Genomic DNA, 19,908 nt, shown 5'->3' on the forward strand with positions numbered 1-19,908 from the left:
CACAAGCAGCTTCATCGTCATCTTTGACCGGGAGAACTTTTCACAGGCAAGCGACCGGCAACGGCCAATTGAGGAGGTTGAGGCAGCTGTCCGGTCTCCAGCAGTCGAGAGAGGCAGCGGAACGCATGCAACTCGATCTGCAACGTAACGATGGTCGATGGACCTGCAATCGATCAGAGGAAGAACAGCTCGGCCAACGTGCCTTCTTCGCCTTCTCAATTGGGCGCCTGGGCGGATCTAATTCTGATGGGTCCGTCGAGCAACAGCGCGATGTGGACTGGCTCTGCCACGCGATTCCCTGCTCTCTCCAGCTCTGTAGAAAATGGGACGTCGGTTGGGATGTAAACATCGCCGGCCAGAGGCAGAAAGATCAATTGGATTGACGTCGACCGGGTGTGATGCTTGACAATGCATGCAACGAAGCGACGACGCTGACTCATACCGCGTCCAGTCCATGAATACAACCAGATGTTTGGCAGAAAGTGGAAATGGGAGAGAAAAAAAAACTATGAGAAAAAGTAGACCAGAGACGATGAATTGCTTCGACTATAATCTACTACAAAGCATGTGGATATCGTCATCATTCATGCTCTTGAAAGAGGATAAGCCTGGAACGGAGGGGCCATAAATGGTTTCTAGTTTCCGTGTCAAGATCGTTCACTAGATTGACAGATGCCTCAAGTTGTTATTTTTTAAAATATAATAATCTACGTATTCAATTCTCTGATTAATCTGAAGTGACAGACTAGATCTTATAAAAAAAATTTTATGACCATTTATAGACTCCAACACCATAATCTCAGGGATAATGCCTCAATATTTTTTAAATTAACATTGAATATTTAATTTACATCAATTCTTAAATGATCGATCTGATTTCATAAAGAAATTTTATCAACCATTATAATAACTCAAAAAAACACTCGTAGTGATCAAGACAACTCATTTCTCTGATTTACTATTCACTCAAGAAAATCACCTAGTACATCGTAATTGAATCTCAAATCCAAGATCCTTGAAATCCATCGAAACCTTAACCACTGCAGTATTGCTCCGGGAGCAATGCCTCAACGTTTCTGGTAGAGCTGGTAGGAATTTGATCAGTGATGTCTGATGCATCACAAGGCGCATCAATTTGTAATAATATATAGTTGGTAAGTTTATAGTAGCTAGTCACTTTTTTCCTCTGTCCTAAATTTATATGAATATCATTAAATTTAAAACTGAGAAAAATTTCAGATAAATAAAGCTGACTTTTACAATTGATTGTAACCGGGTTTAAATGGGCATGGCTGAATAATCAATACAATTTTACAACCCCCAACAGGTTTCATATGTTACATACTGATGCTGGTCCTCCCCTCTTCCTGTAATGACTTGTAAGCTTCGTTGTGGATGGGAGGAATCAGTGGTGTTTCATGAAGCATCTGGGGACATGAGAAGAGCACAAGAGCAAGTTCAGTTTTGTAGCAAAGGCCTTGTGTTATTCCGAAGCCATTCTCGAGCACGGCCATTCAACAAAGGAGAAACCTATGAATCAACAAATGTTGAAATCCTGAAGTCAGTTCACAATTTAGTATTGTTAATTCGATAAAAAGATAAGAGGATATTAGTAGCATATGATTCTGAAAAAAAAACCAGAATAAAAGAAAATTGACAGTAGTTATTCTGCCATCAACTAAACTATGACAACCACTATATATCTGATTACCTCTCCCTTTTATCTCATCCTCTTACTCTTTTCTTCTGTGTATACTCTACCTCTACGTGAGATCAGATTGATCGATCAACAGTTCAACACCATAGTTTGATGGTCAACCACGTCTGTGATTGTCATCATTTGCGAACCATCATCTATTTGACAATGAAACCCTTCTTTGATATTCTTTCTAGATTCTCGCGGGTTGAACCTCTAAACAAGCCAAGAGCATAGACTTGGGAATCCAAAAAAGGTTACACAGGTTCTAAATCAACATCAAGTGAAATCATGAATACCATATGAACACCATGGAATCCAAATGGGAAGTTAGGATCCTACCTCAATCCCTAATCGATTTTCTAAATTCCTTCCTATCACACCCTCTATCATTGGTAAAGAAGACATCCTCTCCCCGCTTTCTCTCTCATTGAAGGACAGCAAATAACCCTTCAATCCCAAGATTAGGTAAAGCAACCCTACTACGAAGCCACATGAAAAGATGGCAGAAGCACTCATTGCTTCTTTTATATATATAATTTTGATATGCTTGGCACCATCCGTGAGCACCATTGTGAGCACCAAGTGTAAAAATAATAATAATTTTTTCTTAGGATTTAGACTTTAGGCTTTAGGATTTTAGATTTAGTGTTTAGTTTAAAGGAAATGAAAATAAAAAATAATTTTTTTTACACTTGTGCTCACCGATGGTGCCCAACATAACATTTCTCTCTCTCTCTCTCTCTCTCTCTCTATATATATATATATATATATATATATTCTTATGTACCTTTGAAATTCCAAATCATTTTTGAGCATCCAAAAAAAGTACAATTTTTCTTGTGATCATTAAGTAACTGATTTACTGATAAAACACAATTTATATGGTCTCACTGTGTTGCATTCTCTCAAGAAAAATAGTAATAAGGAGAGGGAGATTATCCTAGAGAACCTCCATTACATGGCTCTCTAAGGGTGATTCTGTCACGATAAAATAAGACTGGAACACAACTTTAATTTACAGGATCCTGAAATGATGGTAAATAGGACTCTGGAAACCTTCCAATTGATCCAATAGAAAGAGAAATACAACAAAAAAGTTTAGGTTTAAGACAAAGAAGAAGCTAGATCATAATGGAAGCGACTTATAGTCGACTTTGAACATCACAAGCATGAGGGTCGAACCATTCGGTAGACCCATTAGCATCTAGGAATTTAGGATGCTAAAGAAATTTTGAACCTTGTAATTTTGACTTATTACAACCTTAACATATAAGAGTGCATACATGCACAGATATAAAACTAATGAAGTAGGGCATCAAGCAAGGAGAGAGAATTATTTATGCTGTGATAAAATCGAAATGATTTCATGTCAATTTTCTTTTTGATATAAACTTGGAGCAGGAACTAAATGCAAGCAAGTAAAACGAGTCATCTGATATGAAAAAAAATCATGGGATTAAACTGTAAATTCAGCCAATTATTTGACTAAGAAGATAGTAAGTTAACTTAAAGATGTTTCACTTAACTGACCTTTTGCCAGACTTGTTCATGATAATCGTTTAGCCAATTAATCTCCCCATGAGATAACAAAGACAAATCGAGTAACTTAGCCTGCAAAATAGGTCATTCAGGAAGTAAAAAAATAGACAGAATTATTGTAATATGTATATATTGGCAGACCAATTTAAAAACTCTAAAAAGAGAATTTTATACAACTAACACATATTTTTTTGATTTACAAAGATAATGCTACTTTTTTTGCTTTGCTATGAAGCTACGCTTTGTTAGTAATAGAATCAACAAAGATGTTATGCAATTAAACCAGGTGATTCCAGCATGGATTTGATGAGGATTACAGTGGCAGGTGTGTCTCGTGGTGTGGCTTTGCAAATACGGTGAGGTCAGCGATGATGTAATGCTAATTCCTGGTAGCGGAAAAACTTTTCCTTGGAGAATAAACCTTAATTGAGCATGATGAGATCTAATAGATTGGGCAATGAAAGAAGCACCAAAACAAATTCTGGCCAATGGTGGAGGAAGGAAGCAGCTGTGGACAGATCTTGGTGGAGATATGGATCAGGATGGCATACTAGCGATGGAGGGCAGCAGTGGAGATCTGGCAGAGACCATCAATGTATGTTTATTGAGGATAAGACGAAGGAAATGAGCGTGATAAACTAGTGTGCAGTCATTTTGCTATGATGGTTTCACACCCTGAAAAAAAGATCCACGCTGATCTGGATTTGATGATTCAAATCACAATGGACAGTCACAAATCCAATATTCTCTAAGAAATTGATTCTCCATCAAGGATTGGGTGCTCAGGTTGAGTTGGCCATTCAAGTCAAGTTCATTGAATTGTACCTTGAGAAAGTTTGGGGGGTTCAAGTCATCCCATAATAAGGAATTGGGTGCTCTAACCAGAACCATGTGGAGAATATTTCTATGTTGATTAGTTAAAGTGATAGTTTGACCTTGTGAATGCTGATTTGACACTATAAGATATAGAATGATCATATATGGTGTGGTTGATGTACATGTCAACTAATCTCATGAGAGTTGATTTGATAATATATTTTTGGGTTGACATCAAGCTTTAAGTGAGAAAGAGAGAGAATGTAAGAACCTACTTTAGACCTGCATGAAAAAGTTGTGGACTAATGAGGAGTTTGTAAGATTTGATGAGTGAAGTATCATTAACTTTGACTTAACATTTTGGGTTAGTGGTTATGTTTGACAAGTTAGCAACTCAGCTCTCTTATATAGGTTCCCATATCTTTAACCAATTACTAGATAGCTATACATAGATAGATCAATAAATTTGGAATGATAATGCTTGGTTTGCTCGGAATTTGCACAATTCTAAGCAAAAAGAATAAAGAAAAATGCAGATTAAAGCAGGAGAAAAATGACTTTGAAATCATAATGTCAGCGTATATTTGATATATTTATTTTCTTAAAACTATGGAGGCTGATAAGTCAAGGACTCCACAAATTGAATAAACAGAATTACCATAAAACCACAACTAAATAGGATAGTGTAACTAAATGATTATGCACTCAGCAAACCTGTCAACTAATCAAGAACAAAAATAAAATAAAATAACATAACAAATTTCTAAGAACACCCACCACATATCAGTGAAAATTTGGATTTAACAAGTTTGTTGACACAAAATTCAATCAATTATATTCTACCTCACAAGTTCAAAAATAAAAAACATGATTGAAGTACAATATGTAACCTACCTGTATTGGGACAAAGGTAAGTTTCTCGAAACCATAATACTCAATGCCACCAAAATAGTTTGGCAAGTCAACTTCTTTCACTATAAGGAGATTCTGAAAAAAAAAGTTAACCTCAAAATCATTTGAAAGCCAATGCATTTTTCTGCTTTACATCTACAGCTATAACATAAGAAAGCCAATGCAATTGTCTGCTTTACAATGAATCCACTGCTATTCACATAAAATAAACTAAAGAAGAATAGGTGTAATGGTCATGACTCATAACTTTATTGGTTCCTTCTGTTGATACAAATGCTTTGCAGTTTAATTATCCACTAGATGATAATGCAGAATTAGGTTACATTTGGAGCGCAAGCTAAGCGTATAATCATAAGCAACCAAAAGTGTGATAAATTTGGAAAGATTACTTTGATGACAATTAGCAAGAACGACCATGTAGGTATAAAACAACCAAAATAAAACATAAGTAAATAGGCATAATGGCAATAAAGAAAAAATAATAATAGGCCAAGCACAAAGAAATAAATGATGCAAAGGTAAAGGTTTTGCACCAACAACCTATATCCATTAGCCAAGCTGTTAGGATTTTTTAGTCCATTCCAGTAAATGTTATTTGCAGAAGGATTTACTAAAAGCTATATCAGTTTTGGTTAAGTAAATCGCCAATAGAAAATGACGTGCTCATAACATAGGAACCCTTTAGGATTTTCACGGCTCCAGACAGAGTTGCCATCATATCTCACCCTTTCTAGCAAGATCTTGATGGCACAAACATTTTAGAAGTTAGAACCCTCTGTAGCATCAAAAATTTTACCCAATATTAAACAGTTCTTCCAAACAGCAATTCACGGGGACCACTTAGTCAATCTGCCTAGGAGGTATAATAGTGTTAAATAGAGAGAAAAAAGTTCATTTAAATAAAACAATAAACCCTAATTACCTAACTGGTCACCCCAGCTTCTTCTTTACATGACTCCTTCCCCGAACGCCATCTTCACACAATCTTTTTGCCGAACACCATTGACTAGCAACCATTTCTGGCCATCCTCCAGCCATCTTCTCCTTCTTCTCTTTTTATAGGTTAGTTCTCCATCTTATCTTGACTATTTTTTTGCACCCATTGGTAGATTTTTCCTCATTTAATCTCAGCACTATATTGTGTGTTTTTTGCAGACCTCTTAGTTTTTTCTCATCTTTTACCACTGTTCTGTTCAAGCTTCATCCTCCTTGCAGTAAGGTATCCCTTATCCTCTCCCATCATCTTGTCTTCCCTATTTCCCCTCTTTTAACTGCAAAAATTTCTTTTAATATGTGCTGTTTTTTCCCACATATTTGTCCTCTTCTACCACTCCAGAGATGTAGATTTAGTTCTCCTCATACTGGACTATAGTCTATCCATCATCTTCTTTAACTTGTTGTATTTTTGATTAACAATCTTGCATCTGTTGTTGGTTTATCATTCGGAGTCCAGTAAAAAAAAAAAGATGAGTCAAAAAAATACCCAAAAAAATGATCCACGAATGGATTTTTTAATCCATCCACCCATTATTTTACAATCGGTAAACAGAGGAAAGGATCCATCCTTTCTCTTGTCTGCACCTCCAAATAACAAATAAACAGGGCATTAAGGACAAAGATTTTATCCCCCCCCCCCCCTCATCCCATCATGTCGCATCATACTATCTTTCACAGAAATTCCTACTTAAGATATTTTTATAGAGAAATTAATATGAAAGCATGTGAAGATAATCAGCAATTATGTTTAAGATATACTCAAACTTCAGCAAATCAGTAAATCACTTATGTTTTCTTATGTAAAACAGTGAAAGAGTTTCACCTCAATCCGGATACCAAATGAATTGTCTTCATAGTACCCAGGTTCATTGCTAACAATCATGCCCTTTTGCAAAGCTGTCATATTTCCATATCTGAAGCTTATACTTTGAGGCCCTTCATGAACATTTAATGCAGCTCCCACTCCATGACCTGTCCCTGCAACCATAGATGGAGGAGTTTAACTGTTTAATCACTGGATTTGACAACTAATATGTATTGACAATTGATTTATTACAAAAAGAAACAGCAATGGACTTACCATGTCTATAATCAAGTCCAATTTTCCAAAGAGATGAACGTGCAAGTACGTCAAGAACAAAACCAGGAGTACCCTCGGGGAATATTGCCTGATCAACAGCTATATGACCCTATACAAGGAGAACCTACTAAGATCAATGTGGCATAAATACTATTGTTGAAAAGGGAGAAGGATATTAAAAACTTGTCCAAGTTCATATACTCAGGGTGTGTTTGGAAGCGATGACTTTTTAGATTCGAAGCACTTTTTAGAGATAAATAAAACCAAGTGTTTGATAAATCTCATCCCAAAGGACTTTAATCAGAAGAGTTAAATCTTTACATCTTCAAATGAGATAAGAGCTTGCATTATAGACCTTTTGGAGATGCAGGGTTAACTCTATGATTTTCAATAAGGACGAGATCAAATTCTCATACAATTTCAATTTTATTGCTTTTGTACATTATATCATCACCACTTTATATTGAAAACTTGCATAGGTTATTAAAAAACAACTATAAAATTTTCGTTTTATTCAATAATAGTAAAATGAAGAGACAAAAAAAATTATGTTTAAAAATCATTAACACTAAAACATATAAGCCAGGTTGGTTTTATCACCATTTTTATTTTTTATCTTTAAATCGATATTTAAAAATTTATTAATTCGATGCATTATTTAAATAATTGCATAATTTGGGTTATCCACTTCTTATTGTGTTTGTTTTTCTTTTTTCATTGCACAAGGACTTTCTTGTTAGGCATCATAACCAACAAATTGGTTTTGGATGCACTTCTGTAGAATGCTCATAATGCAAATGCAATGTCAATGACTCAAATCCACCATTAAAAACAAACAACGTACAAAAGTTGAATGGACACCTGGAGGACTTTGGTAAAGCATTCTCTTTGTCGTGCTGAAGGTTCACCAAAATGCACTGTTCTTGTTATGTCAGTGGTACCATCAACATATTGACCGCCACTATCTAACAGGAATAGGTTCTTATCATCAACAACACTACAACTTTCTGAACTTGGTTTATAGTGTATGATTGCACCATTTGCACCGTATCCTGAAAACAGTTCACTTGCATTTTACCAAACGTGGAAATTAAGTTCCAAAAATCATATTAAAACAGAACTATGTATAAGAAACAATAGATATCTTCATTGATGTGAAAGTAAACTCAAAATTAGCAACACCTGTTTCATGCTTTCAATCAGTCAAAACACATTTCCCCACCCATATATAATTCAAAAGAGAACATTTTAATGAAGTATTTTGAAGAAAGGTTGAACTCATCCTCCATTATTAGAAAGTCAATAGTATCTGTAGAGCCTAGGCAATGTTATGAAAGCACTGATCTACATGATCAGCATCCCAGTAGTATTGGTTGTTGAATCTATAATCAGAACTGATACAATCAATCAAATCAGATTGGTCAGGTTGCAAGTTACAACAGACCAACAAGCAAAAGTTAGCAGGCTCTGTTAGTAGCATGTGCAGGACAGGATAGAGAAGAGGAGAAAGGGCAGGGGAAAGAAGAGAGGGAAAATAAAGGTTCCAAAAAGAATAATTCAACTCAATCATTTTTTCTAGGAAATATTTTGTTCCATCCAAATATAAAAAGGAATGAATTTCAATGCGGATGTAGTTTGCTGAAGATTAACAACTCAAGTGCAAAATGAATAATGCAAATAAAAATTGGCCCAGCTCAATGGGTGGAGTGTTAACAGTATTAGGTTAACAGGGTATTGTATAGTGGGTTTAATCTCACTAGGACTTTTAGGCTTACAATTTCATTAGTTTCATATATACCAATTTAATAGTTATCTCATTAGATACACTACAATATTTGTTTCCCTTATTTCTGTAGAATTTATATATTATAATTAGATACAATTAATATTTATATATATTTTAATAGTTTTATAATTTTATTTGCACTTTAGTTTGACATTTGTTTTTCACTTTTCTAGAAATGGAGACAAGATTGCAGAAAACTATTTTTATCTGCCATGAAATTAGTGCCCTTTTGTGATAAATTTTAGAACGGTGGCAATGAGAGTTTAATATTACATATTCTACTGTTTGGATTAAAGGAGGGATAATTTTGCAACTTCAGTCTGGAAGGCGCATAATTTCAGTGAATGCAAACTGTGGATGCAATTTAAGAAATAAGCAAACATAGGTGTGTGATTTGGGAAAATTTTCAAACTATAAACTCATCTCAAAAATTTATATTAGTGGATGAAAAAATAGGTCAAAGCCTAAGAAGGTTATACTATATAAAATATCTAATGAGGTATTTCCTTGAGCTCAAGAAATGTTCCTGATCAGCTGCTCATTATTATGGTGCATCATAGATAATATATATATATATATATAATATATCAACATCAACATCCATCTAGAAAAACACTTACCACTAATAGTATCAAAGCTTGTATCTAGAAAGCCAGACTGTTTTTTTCGAAAATCAAGCAATTTATCAGAAACTTCTACTTCTGTAAGTGGCATCTTCTTGGAGATTTCTTCTTCCATCCAAGCCCAAAATTCAGCTAAAGCTGCAGCATCTCTACAAGAGGTGGAGATTTAGCCAAATCTATGTACAGGCAAATTCAGAATTAAATGATGATGTGCCTCTGAATATGATGGCATACCCCTTTACATCAATATAAAAGTTAACTATTTCACTGAGAAAATTGAAAAGTGATGTAATGATATAATTCTTCAAGTGAAGCATGAAATTTGCAGCTAGCAAAAAGGAATTGAAAAATAAAAGAGCAAGTGATTGTATTGAAAATATGAAAACAGACCTATATATAGCAGAGGAACATCAAGTAACCTTAGTGTGTTAGCTAGGCTAGCAGGAAGGGAAACCAAACAGACATCTCAAGCGAAAGGAGGAATCCTGGATCTTGGAAGGCAGTGGATGGGAACATGTAGCTTTATTCATTTCAAGTTATAGATGCCCACCCCTAAGTCCCTAACCATGTGCATGGGGTCTTAAGTTTCCAAAAACTAGCTCAATAATTTCCCTCCTCCATAGTCGAACCATTTTAAATCCCACTTTAGGTCACAAGAAGTGCCTAGCATTGGGTCTTCAGTCTACTATTTCTTTACTATCATTAATAAGTCCATAGATGTCTTTTTATCCACTTAATTGCCTATGTAATCCACTTTACATTCAAAAACTTTCGTATGAACTATGAAGTAATGCTTAGATGTGTGTCTTTACAGCATAGCTCTAGCTGGTCAAGATAATAAACTGATAAAGTGGGTGCATCAAAAACAAGATACTTTTTACCTTAAATGTGCATTGTGCATCCCCTCTATCTCTGCTCTATTTTTTATTGCTTTAGCTATGGTAACTGGAGAAACCTTGTACACTCCACATGACCCATTATTATAAACATCCTGGCTATTTGTTGATGAACCATCTCTTGTTTTTTCTCCTTTTCTAGTCATTTTATTATGTTTATCACATGCTGCTTCAAAGATGCTAACAATCGCAGCATTTATACTTGATGGATCTAACCAGAGCTTAGAACCATTTCCAGCCAACCTACAAGAAAAAGATGGAATTAGAAAGCATGTAAGGAAGAGATATCCTGGTTATTGCCATGAATGACTACATTTGATAGGCAAAATATGATCTGGAATGAGTTACAACTAATGTTTTAGTCGATTTTGAGAAGAATTTAGTACAAATCTCCTTCAGAAATCAAAATAGCAATCTTTTAATGTTTTGTTTATTATAATTTTCTGCATGGATATTTGTCAATGTAAAATTTGCACGCATACTTTCCTATGGAGAAGCAAGTGCATAGTAATACAACACACTAACAAAACAGGAAATGGAGTGCATCATTCCATATAAAAAGAGGCTGAGACATGAATTCCATGGCAAGCTCATGTTCATTGTCACTCTTCGTTTGACGCTTTCAATTTTGGAATTAAATCAGTTCATGTTTTTTAAAAAATAATTGGGTGGTTATAGAAGTAGTTTTGTGTTTTTCTTGGGTGTGACTGGTCAAGGATGAAGTTATACCTTAATCTTAAATAAAATAAACTAGGGATGATTGAAAATTTCTCGATTGAGGCTTAATTCAAATTGTTTTCGCAAATTTAATCTGTAACAAAGTTTGTAGTGTGTTGGATTCTCATGCAATCTGGGCTTGAAACGGATTTGATTAGGAGCTGAACCAGGCAAAATAAGGTGAACCAGGTGGTTCAGTTGAGCTGAACTAAGCCAGGTTAAGATTAGTAAATTAGGTATAAGATTGGGTTAAATTTTATCCAGTTCATAATACCCAATAAAAGCACTAATAACTTTTGACAATTTTAAGACAACTTTGAAATAATCTTAAACACTAAATTATCTAGGGCATTATTCTCACTGATTGTTAGGAACAAATAATCACCTACATGTCATGGAAGCAAAAAAAAAACAAAAAAAAAAAACAATGAAGAAGAAAAGACACAAAAATAATAAAGAAACAGGATCTAACAAGTGATGTATTTAGTATGATTCAGCAAGTGTACCTATATCTGCAACCACATGAGAAAGAATTCTTAATCTATTGCCATCAAACATCACCTTAAATTATCATATAAATATGAAATTGTTAACACCTTTTTATATCACATTCGCATGTCACAATGAAATTGTTTCAGAATTAAAGAGCTCACAGAACTCAAAGTGTGAGGAGGTTGCTAGGTTGAATAGAGGTAGGCAAGGTGAGAAAAAAAAAAAGCAAAATAACAAGTGGAAGTCACAGCACTATGCTGAGCTATTGGGAATAGTCTTGACCAGCACGTGAAGCATGAAGTCTCATCTGTAGTGGCATGCTAGTTATATCACATGGTAGAAGATCCATCTAGCACCCAGTTAGCATATGATGCTTCCACATATGCTAGGCATGTGTTCATGTCTCAAGCAACAAGGATAGAATCTCGAAACCTTTCTTGCACCTTGCCACACCAGCATTGGCTGCATATCCAGGCCCCCACCAAGCGCCTCTTAATGGGTGATCACAAGCAAAGGTAGTGTGAGTGGAAGATTATCGTGATCCGAGAGAGAGAGAGAGAGAGAGAGGAAATAAACATTGAAACTTAAAGAAATACTCTCTTTTTTTAAAAAAAAAAAAACTTAAACTAGTCTGTATTATATTGTACGAAAGCTAATTTACCAAATGGGAAAATGACTAGAATAAAAGAATATACATATCAATTTTTTAAATCGCCAACAGGAAGATACAAGAGATAAAAGAAGCAAACAGCGGAATTAAGCTTTTAGGCCTAGGTTAAAAAAAAAGGATAAAACAATCTCAATTTGAGCTAATAGTTTCATCAGGGTATGACAGTCTAGTGTAACTATGGATGTCTCCCAAAAGAATGTCTACTTCTGTAGTGACTAATTCATTGGTAACGAGTCAAGAAAACCACAGGTATATGGATGCACATGAATAATCAATTAAATTGGCATATGAATAAGCTATCATATCAAATTCAACTTTTCATTCTTTATTTTAAAATATTACATAAAAGCAAACCATCATAAATACCTGAGTGATTCATTTTCATTTATAGTTGGCCATTTAAATAGCAGGATATTTGGTCCTAAGTGCACTCTAAATTTAAAATAATATTTAACAAGAATGCAAAATTTAATTAAAAGTATCTTGAGAAAATATGCACATGCTCAGACCATGTATAGCTTTTTTTTAAAGAAAAAAAGGTCTCTCTAAATGCTTCAGATTACCTCTCTATTTCAGGAAGAATAGCTTCATATGGTCTGAGATCTACTCCAGATTTACTCAAGTGGTCCTTCACCTCCTTGGTGATTTTAGAATTATCAATAAACAATTTGGCGCTGCTAAGGTCCACTAATAAGTAGGCATAGAATACAGGTGAATGTGGAACATCACTTCCCCTCTACAAAGGTAAAATAGGATGTCCATCTAATCAAGGCACTATAACATTATTGAAGTCGAAGCAGAAAAAAACTGAAGTTAGAGGCAGTAAAAAAACATTCAACACATGAGATTTCAAACAGATTTCATTATCTTAAGCAAAATAAATGAAAGTTTTCTTGAACTTAACCTACTTAACCCATGAAATTTTGAACAGATTGCATTATCTTAAGCAAAATAAATGAAAGTTTTCTATAAGAAAAAGAACAAGGAATTTAACCTATTTAGCTGCTTTGAGAACCCAGCATCCTGTTGAGCTCTGGTATAATTATATTGTTAAAAATTAAGCCTTGTAAGATTTCAGATTCAAAATTTGTTCAATTGATTCGCAAAGGAAAAATAGAGACTTTTCCAATGGTTAAGAAAAAGCAATAATACAAAACAATAAAAGAATGTGGCTAGGTAGATCCTTCAAATTTCAACCGAATACAAATTACCAGCAAAGGCAACATAGTATAACGCATAAAACTTTAGTTTAAAGAAAATTATACAGGCATCATGTAAATATGAGAAAAAATGATGTAATTGACTAACTTTAACCATGGTTTTTGTTTGTGGCCCTACAAGATGCTAAAACTTTTAATGGACCACTGTATAAAATGGCTATTTAGATTGATTCAACTCAATGCTTAGAATCTCGTTCCATAAGGTTTTGGTTAATGACCAAAACAAGATGGTGGTTTAAGTACCAATTGACATACAGTGTGTCAATACGAGGTGGCGCCAACTAGGGTCAAGCAACAGGAAGGAAAGTAGTTGAAGAGGTACATGAAGAAGGCAATGCAAATTAGGAAAAAGCTTTCAGATTTATAAGATTTTTTTTTGGTAAGTTCTTCTCTTTACAAGAATAATATTTAAAGAAAATCTCAAATTTGGCAATTATCTTATCTAGGATTGTAGGGAAGTTTTGGTAGAGGTTCAATTTTATTTTATTTTGTTTCCTAGTTTATAATTTGACTTATTTCCTAATTTAATTGACAATTGAAGTATCAAAGCCTGGCATGTATATTTAACTGTAATCAGATATCAGCTTGTCTTTATGCTAGCATTCATGAAAACGTCCTTATTGCAATTAACACTATCTATCTTCTACAGCATGCCCGAACACTCTAACAAAAGCCATGGTATATATCTCGATTTTGGTTTCATGCTTCCAATGCAATTGTCTCCATCAAATAATTTTCAGTAGGTGAGAGAAATTACCATGTTCAAAAGCCAAGCAACTTCGTCAAGCATAGATATAGTGATAGCTGTACAGCCAGCTTCCATTAGCTCAGATCTTAAGGACGAAAGCTTTGACAAGGCATCAACCCCAGCATATTCAACATCATGAACTCTAGTTGGGTTACTTGGAGGCTTTGGCCTTGATTCTCCCCATATCTCATCAACAAGGTTGATATCATAGAGAAAAACTACCTGATGATCCTTCTTGGCTATTTCCTCTTTCAATTCTTCTGCTGCAGTAGACGAAAAAAGAAACTGCTCCCTTCAAAAAGTGAAGGACATTAAGTTGTATACACCACAAGGTCAAAATAATAATAGATACTGCTACAATGACCAAAAGTACAAATTATTTGACAAAAAACAAAATTAAAGATTTCATAAATTTAAAAAAAAAGCACAGCAATAGACTCTATAACACCTTGCAATAAATGAGTGTGATAATCAAGAAACTTAATACAAAAAAGATAAGTGGCTAGAGCAAAGATCCATACATGCAATCAAAAAAGATTAAGTGGCCAGAGCAAAGAATCATACATGCAATCAAAAAAGATTAAGTGGCTAGAGCAAAGATCCATACACACAATCAAAAAAGATAAGTGGCTAGAGCAAAGATCCATGCATGCAATTATACTATGATAGTGATAGATGTTGCATATGGACCGGTGAATCAATCTGAATGACAGTCAAAATGAAATATTAGGTCAGGTTTTATAAGAGTAAGAGTGCCATAGATGCACATAGGCATTTATTGTAAAGAATCTCTCCGGAATTTTCTGAAACACAAAGTCAGTTATGTTAACAAAATCAAAATTAATAGTATCAAATACTTTTGGATATTCAATTAATTGATAATTGTATATTATATTTTAGTAAAGTCTAGAGTTCTAATTCTTTTCATTCCTTGACCTCATATAGAGTCTTACTAGGAACAACGGGCCTTGAAAAGTGTAAAAGCCCACTTTAGTCACCACTAAATAATGGGAAAAATCAATTGAACTTTAGTCTCTTTCTACCTATAATGTATTAGGTTAAGGATGTTTATTACATATTTGCATAATTGCATAATTGCAAACAGCTCCTCAACATTCCATCTGATTCTAACTCAAAAAATATCATAGAATTTAACATGTTAAAAAAATCATCCTCCTTCAATCCCAATAAGCCATTCTTTATATACAAAGACAATCAAATGAGTACCAACCAACAACACACAATTGTCTAAGTGAGAAAAAGATAAATTTACCTTAGATGAAAAGAATGTGTCCAATATAGTTAACATTATATATTTGTGTATATCTTCACAATTGATAAGTTTTAAGTCTATCAACTGAATCAATGAGGAATGTTTTAAAGTACACACCAACTTGTAACGACAACAAATATGTCAAAAGAAGAGAAACTAGTCTCATGTATCATTAGACAAAACATTATTTCATCTGTCATGGATCCTGTGCAACCCCAATTAGATGGAGCTTATAGGATAGTGTAAGAAACCTAAACTGGAGCAAAAGAAAAATTAGAAGCATAATATTATAGTGACAAGAAAGCATAAGATTATAACGAGAAAGAGGATGTGCGGTGGTTCACTGGCAATATCTTTCCTTATAGCACTAGGAAGGTCAAGATTGAAGTTTAATTTGGAATAACATAGAGTTGTAGTAAGACAATGGAGACCCGAGCAATGACTATAACAGGCTTGGATCATGGTCATCTCTTGTAGATCTATAGTGGATGAGTGGCCACTATCAGATGCTTTGTACTGGAAGATGATGGGATAGACAACAAAGTGAAGATAGGAGCAAAGTCATGACTACCTAAACAGGAGAAGTACCCCATTAACTTGCTAAGCTCAACCACTAACACAAAATGTTAACCCCAAATAAATAGTAGCTTATCTATCTACTCTTAGAAACTTCACTGATCATGTGGGACCAAACTGGGGTGTCATCAGAGTACCTTAATTGCATACTCGAGGTGGAAAAAAAGCAGTGCACTTAACAAATGTCATATAGGTTGCAATAAAAGCATGATATAATTTAGGAAATGGCAATTATACTGTTTATGCAAATGGGAATAACCAAGAAAGCTCACTTTATAACCTTCGTGAAAACTTTACTTTGCTTGGAGATAAGATAAGGATAAACAATTTTGGCCAAACATCTTTTATTTGACTGGATTTTGACACAATCAATTTGATTTATATGAACTCAAATGCAGATGTAACCCATATGATAGCCCACCTAGATTGCACATTAGATTTATAAACCTCATTTTGATCACACAGTCAATGAGCAGATCTATAGTGAATATAATATGCAATATGATTTTTAAGATATTGTTCCCCAACTAAACAACTATCAGTGTTGCCCTTCAGCTAATGACTAATGATACCAAAATTTGCTTAACTGTCACAGGATGGTTTTCCTTTCTATTATCAAATGAATCTACCAATGATCATGATGTGGAAATGTGAATGACTTAATCTCTTTCATCATTAATAAGCAATGGTATAAGTATTTGTATAAGCAACAAAACCTCTATTTTTCATCACATATATGGTGTCTCTTTGCAACGTCATTATCATGAGACTGTCCTAAACAGCTCGTGACATGGACAAAATTGGTGTAGTCTAACAAAAGTCAGCACAGGCCTAGTGCTTCTATCAAAAAAGGTAGATCCGCTACCTCAACGGCCCCCTAGAGCCGGCCCCATGGATATGGAGGGAGGTTCATGTAAGTACATAGGCGTTAGGTGCATGGCGGGATCGACCCCCAGGTCATCACCTCTTGGAATCGACCCCTGACCATTACGCCAGCAATACCATGTGCTCACCATCTGTACTACACCCTAGGCCGCAGGCCTAGTGCTTTTATCAAGTTATTAGGTTAGGATGTTTTGCTCAGTTTGAAAAACAAAACTAAGCTCACAAAAGCCTAGGCTAACTAAACAAATTTATAGCTAGACAGCATGAGAAATAACTAAGAAAATAATAGCCTATAATAAAGGATTTATGTCTTTCTATAGGTCAAATACCCTAGTACCCTAGTTATATCATGTAACCCATAGAGCTTTCATATATTTAAAAATAAATCTTGTGTGGTTATTGATAAGGTAAAAATGATCAGTTAACATTCAAATTCTCTAAATTGTAAATTAGCCGTATAGAGGTTGAAAAGAGAACTCACAGGGTCAATGCCAATCTTGCATCCAGGAGCCAAGACATCATTAAGCCATTCACTAGTGGTGGGAACACCATGATTGCCACTTCTCATAAGGATCCAATTGTGATTCAGTTGCTGCTCAGCCTATTTGTTGATAACACAGATTATGACATTTGCACAAGTATTTGTTTAAACACCCACTATTTTAACTAGAAGCAGATAATACAGGCAATCATGGCATGAAGAATAACCTACCTGAAGAAAATAGCGTCCATCAGTCCAAAGAGCAGCCTTCTCTTTTGTTACCACAGCAGTACCAGCACTACCAGTAAAGCCCGTTATGTAGGCCCGTCGTTCAAAACATTCAGCAATAAACTCGCTCTGCCGATTGCAAAACAAATAGATACCGTAAGGGGGTTTTATTGGAATTGGTTAGCAACTCCAGATGATATGACATCATTAGTGGAATACACTGGTGTTATCTTTCTGACTGATTGTTACTAGTAATTCTAGATACAGTGAATAAAAAAAGAACCTTGGAAATGCTCTATGGAGACTCTGAGTTAATCATTGTTCTTCACATTGAAACTAATTCCAAGGGAACTATGCCAATTTTTAAATATCAATATAATACTGAATGTAGTATTCACGACATAGAAAGTATGGAAGTGGTACATGATAGAACAAGTAGCATCCAGTACTGTTGATTTATGTAATCAAACAAACTAATGAATGGTTAACAAAGATGCATGAATTCATATCTTCCAGAACAAGATACCTAATTAAATTAGTATGTACCAACCAATGTGGAGCTGTCTGATTAGAATGTTGGTGTTTGGAACATAATCTTTAGAAAAGTTCATTAAACAAAGGACTGGATGTGCACAACATAATGTTAGGCTTAGTTTGAAATCTTCATGTTTCATTAATTACATAGCAATATGAGCAACAAAATAATCACTTCTTTGCAAATGTTTTGACTAAAACACTCTCTTAAAAAATGTAGAGTACCAAGTTATGCACCTAAAGTAAACTAATTCATACTGGTACAAGACTAAGCAAATCATGTGCAATACTGACCTTGTTTGACATGTTTCTCAGTCAGGAAAAGCCTATAGTCCATTGTAGTCTAAACAATTTCAATCAGTTATTTAGTATTGTACTCACACCCACACACACAAAACAACAACAAAAAATTGGTGAAATGATGAAATAGACAAGACTAGAAGAAAGGAGAGCTAATGAATACAAGGTATGGGTAGAGACAAAGTTTCCAGAAATCATGCTACTCCTTGTTTTCTTAGCATCATTGCATGAATATCATCACTTTAAAAGAGAAGTGAAGATGAAGAAAGAGAAATGCAGATTACCAAAAATAATTCAAAGTTTCATGTTGCGATAACAGCACTCGTGCATACTGATCTATGTTAACAATTGCCATGACATCCTCAATTATCCTTTAGAATGAGTAGATAACCAACATACATTATCCTGATCCTATTGCAGAAATTTCATATTGATTGACCTTAATTCTTCCATTGTTTATTTCTTTTTATAGAAGCTACAGTCCATGAATTCAGTATTATTCCACGTGTATAAAAATCTCTAGTTTTTGAACTTTTTCTCCACGACTTGAGGTTCGAACTGAATCTAATTACACTACCATATGGTAAAACAAACTCAAAACCGATTCCTGCTTGCCTTGGCGAACACTAACCTGATGAGCATCCTGAGAGGGGATGATATAAGCATCTATACCAACATCTGGCCTCGTGAACAACTCCCGGAGAGCCCGAAGCTTCTCGTCTCCAGCGCCGCTGCTGCCGCCGATGGGCCTTTTTCGTAGCTCGGAGGGAGGACGGGCGACGATCCTATCGCCGGAGCTCGAAGAGGAGACTGAGAGACGTGGGCTCCAAGATCTAAGTGGAGGCGGCGGCACAATACCGAAGGGCCGATAGAGCCGGAAGCCGCCGGCAGGGAAGCAAGAGGAGTAGAGAGGTGAGGAGAACAGGGCCGTTGCTTGCATGGCGGCGGAACTGACGGGGCGCAGAACGCCGAAGGCCTTGGATTGGAGGACGATCATCGGCCAGCTAACCGGATAAAAGCACCGGCGAATTCCCACCGTGAAAGGGGCAGCGAGGGGATGATGGTCCTTGAGCTCCACGGCTCGGTCCGTCGATTTGGTCGCCCCTCCGTTCTGGGTTTTTTCTTTTATTTTGCTAAAACTAGAAATTTACAATTACATTGTTAGCTACCCCCCGAAATTTATATTAATTTAAAATTCACCATCTAAATTTTATCAATAATTGTGTAATTTAGTAATAACTTTTGGATTTAAATGCGTATACAAATTTATTCAGTAAATCTTTTTTTTGTGAAGAAAAATAATTATATATTTATAGATATTAAAATAATAAATTGTTCTAAAATGTAGATAGACATATAACTAACAAAAAGTATTCTTTAAAATTTCCTCTCAAACAAAAATATAGATATTTATTAAGTCAAGCTTGTTGCGTAAC

General features: G+C 35.0%; 1 protein-coding gene across 1 annotated transcript; it reads right to left on the minus strand.

Moving 5' to 3' along the window:
• Positions 1 to 1,211: 1,211 nt before the first annotated feature.
• Positions 1,212 to 19,548, minus strand: LOC141839340 (aminopeptidase P2). The gene is made up of 13 exons (XM_074727070.1): positions 19,104 to 19,548; positions 17,642 to 17,767; positions 17,411 to 17,530; positions 14,205 to 14,480; positions 12,791 to 12,963; positions 10,334 to 10,591; positions 9,450 to 9,601; positions 7,905 to 8,095; positions 7,044 to 7,152; positions 6,786 to 6,940; positions 4,949 to 5,041; positions 3,230 to 3,310; positions 1,212 to 1,530 (listed from the first exon to the last, which is right to left on the minus strand). The coding sequence occupies exons 1-13, from the start codon at positions 19,467 to 19,469 to the stop codon at positions 1,459 to 1,461; spliced, it is 2,172 nt and encodes a 723-aa protein (XP_074583171.1). The 5' UTR covers positions 19,470 to 19,548; the 3' UTR covers positions 1,212 to 1,458.
• Positions 19,549 to 19,908: the final 360 nt, after the last annotated feature.

The sequence above is a fragment of the Curcuma longa genome, chromosome 11, assembly GCF_044706935.1.
Source record: "Curcuma longa cultivar G26 ecotype Majalengka, Jawa Barat chromosome 11, ITB_CL_G26_1.1, whole genome shotgun sequence".
NCBI lineage: Eukaryota > Viridiplantae > Streptophyta > Magnoliopsida > Zingiberales > Zingiberaceae > Curcuma > Curcuma longa.

What these genes read in the sequence shown, in the direction of transcription:
- LOC141839340 (XM_074727070.1), bottom strand. Translation starts at nt 19,469, where the DNA reads ATGATCGTCCTCCAATCCAAGGCCTTCGGCGTTCTGCGCCCCGTCAGT. An exon ending in ATGGACGCTATTTTCTTCAG is followed by an intron (nt 17,531 to 17,641) that starts GTAGGTTATTCT and finishes ATCAACAAATAG; the next exon opens with GCTGAGCAGCAACTGAATCA. An exon ending in ATTCTTCCTGAAATAGAGAG is followed by an intron (nt 10,592 to 12,790) that starts GTAATCTGAAGC and finishes TTTTTCTTGTAG; the next exon opens with GTTGGCTGGAAATGGTTCTA.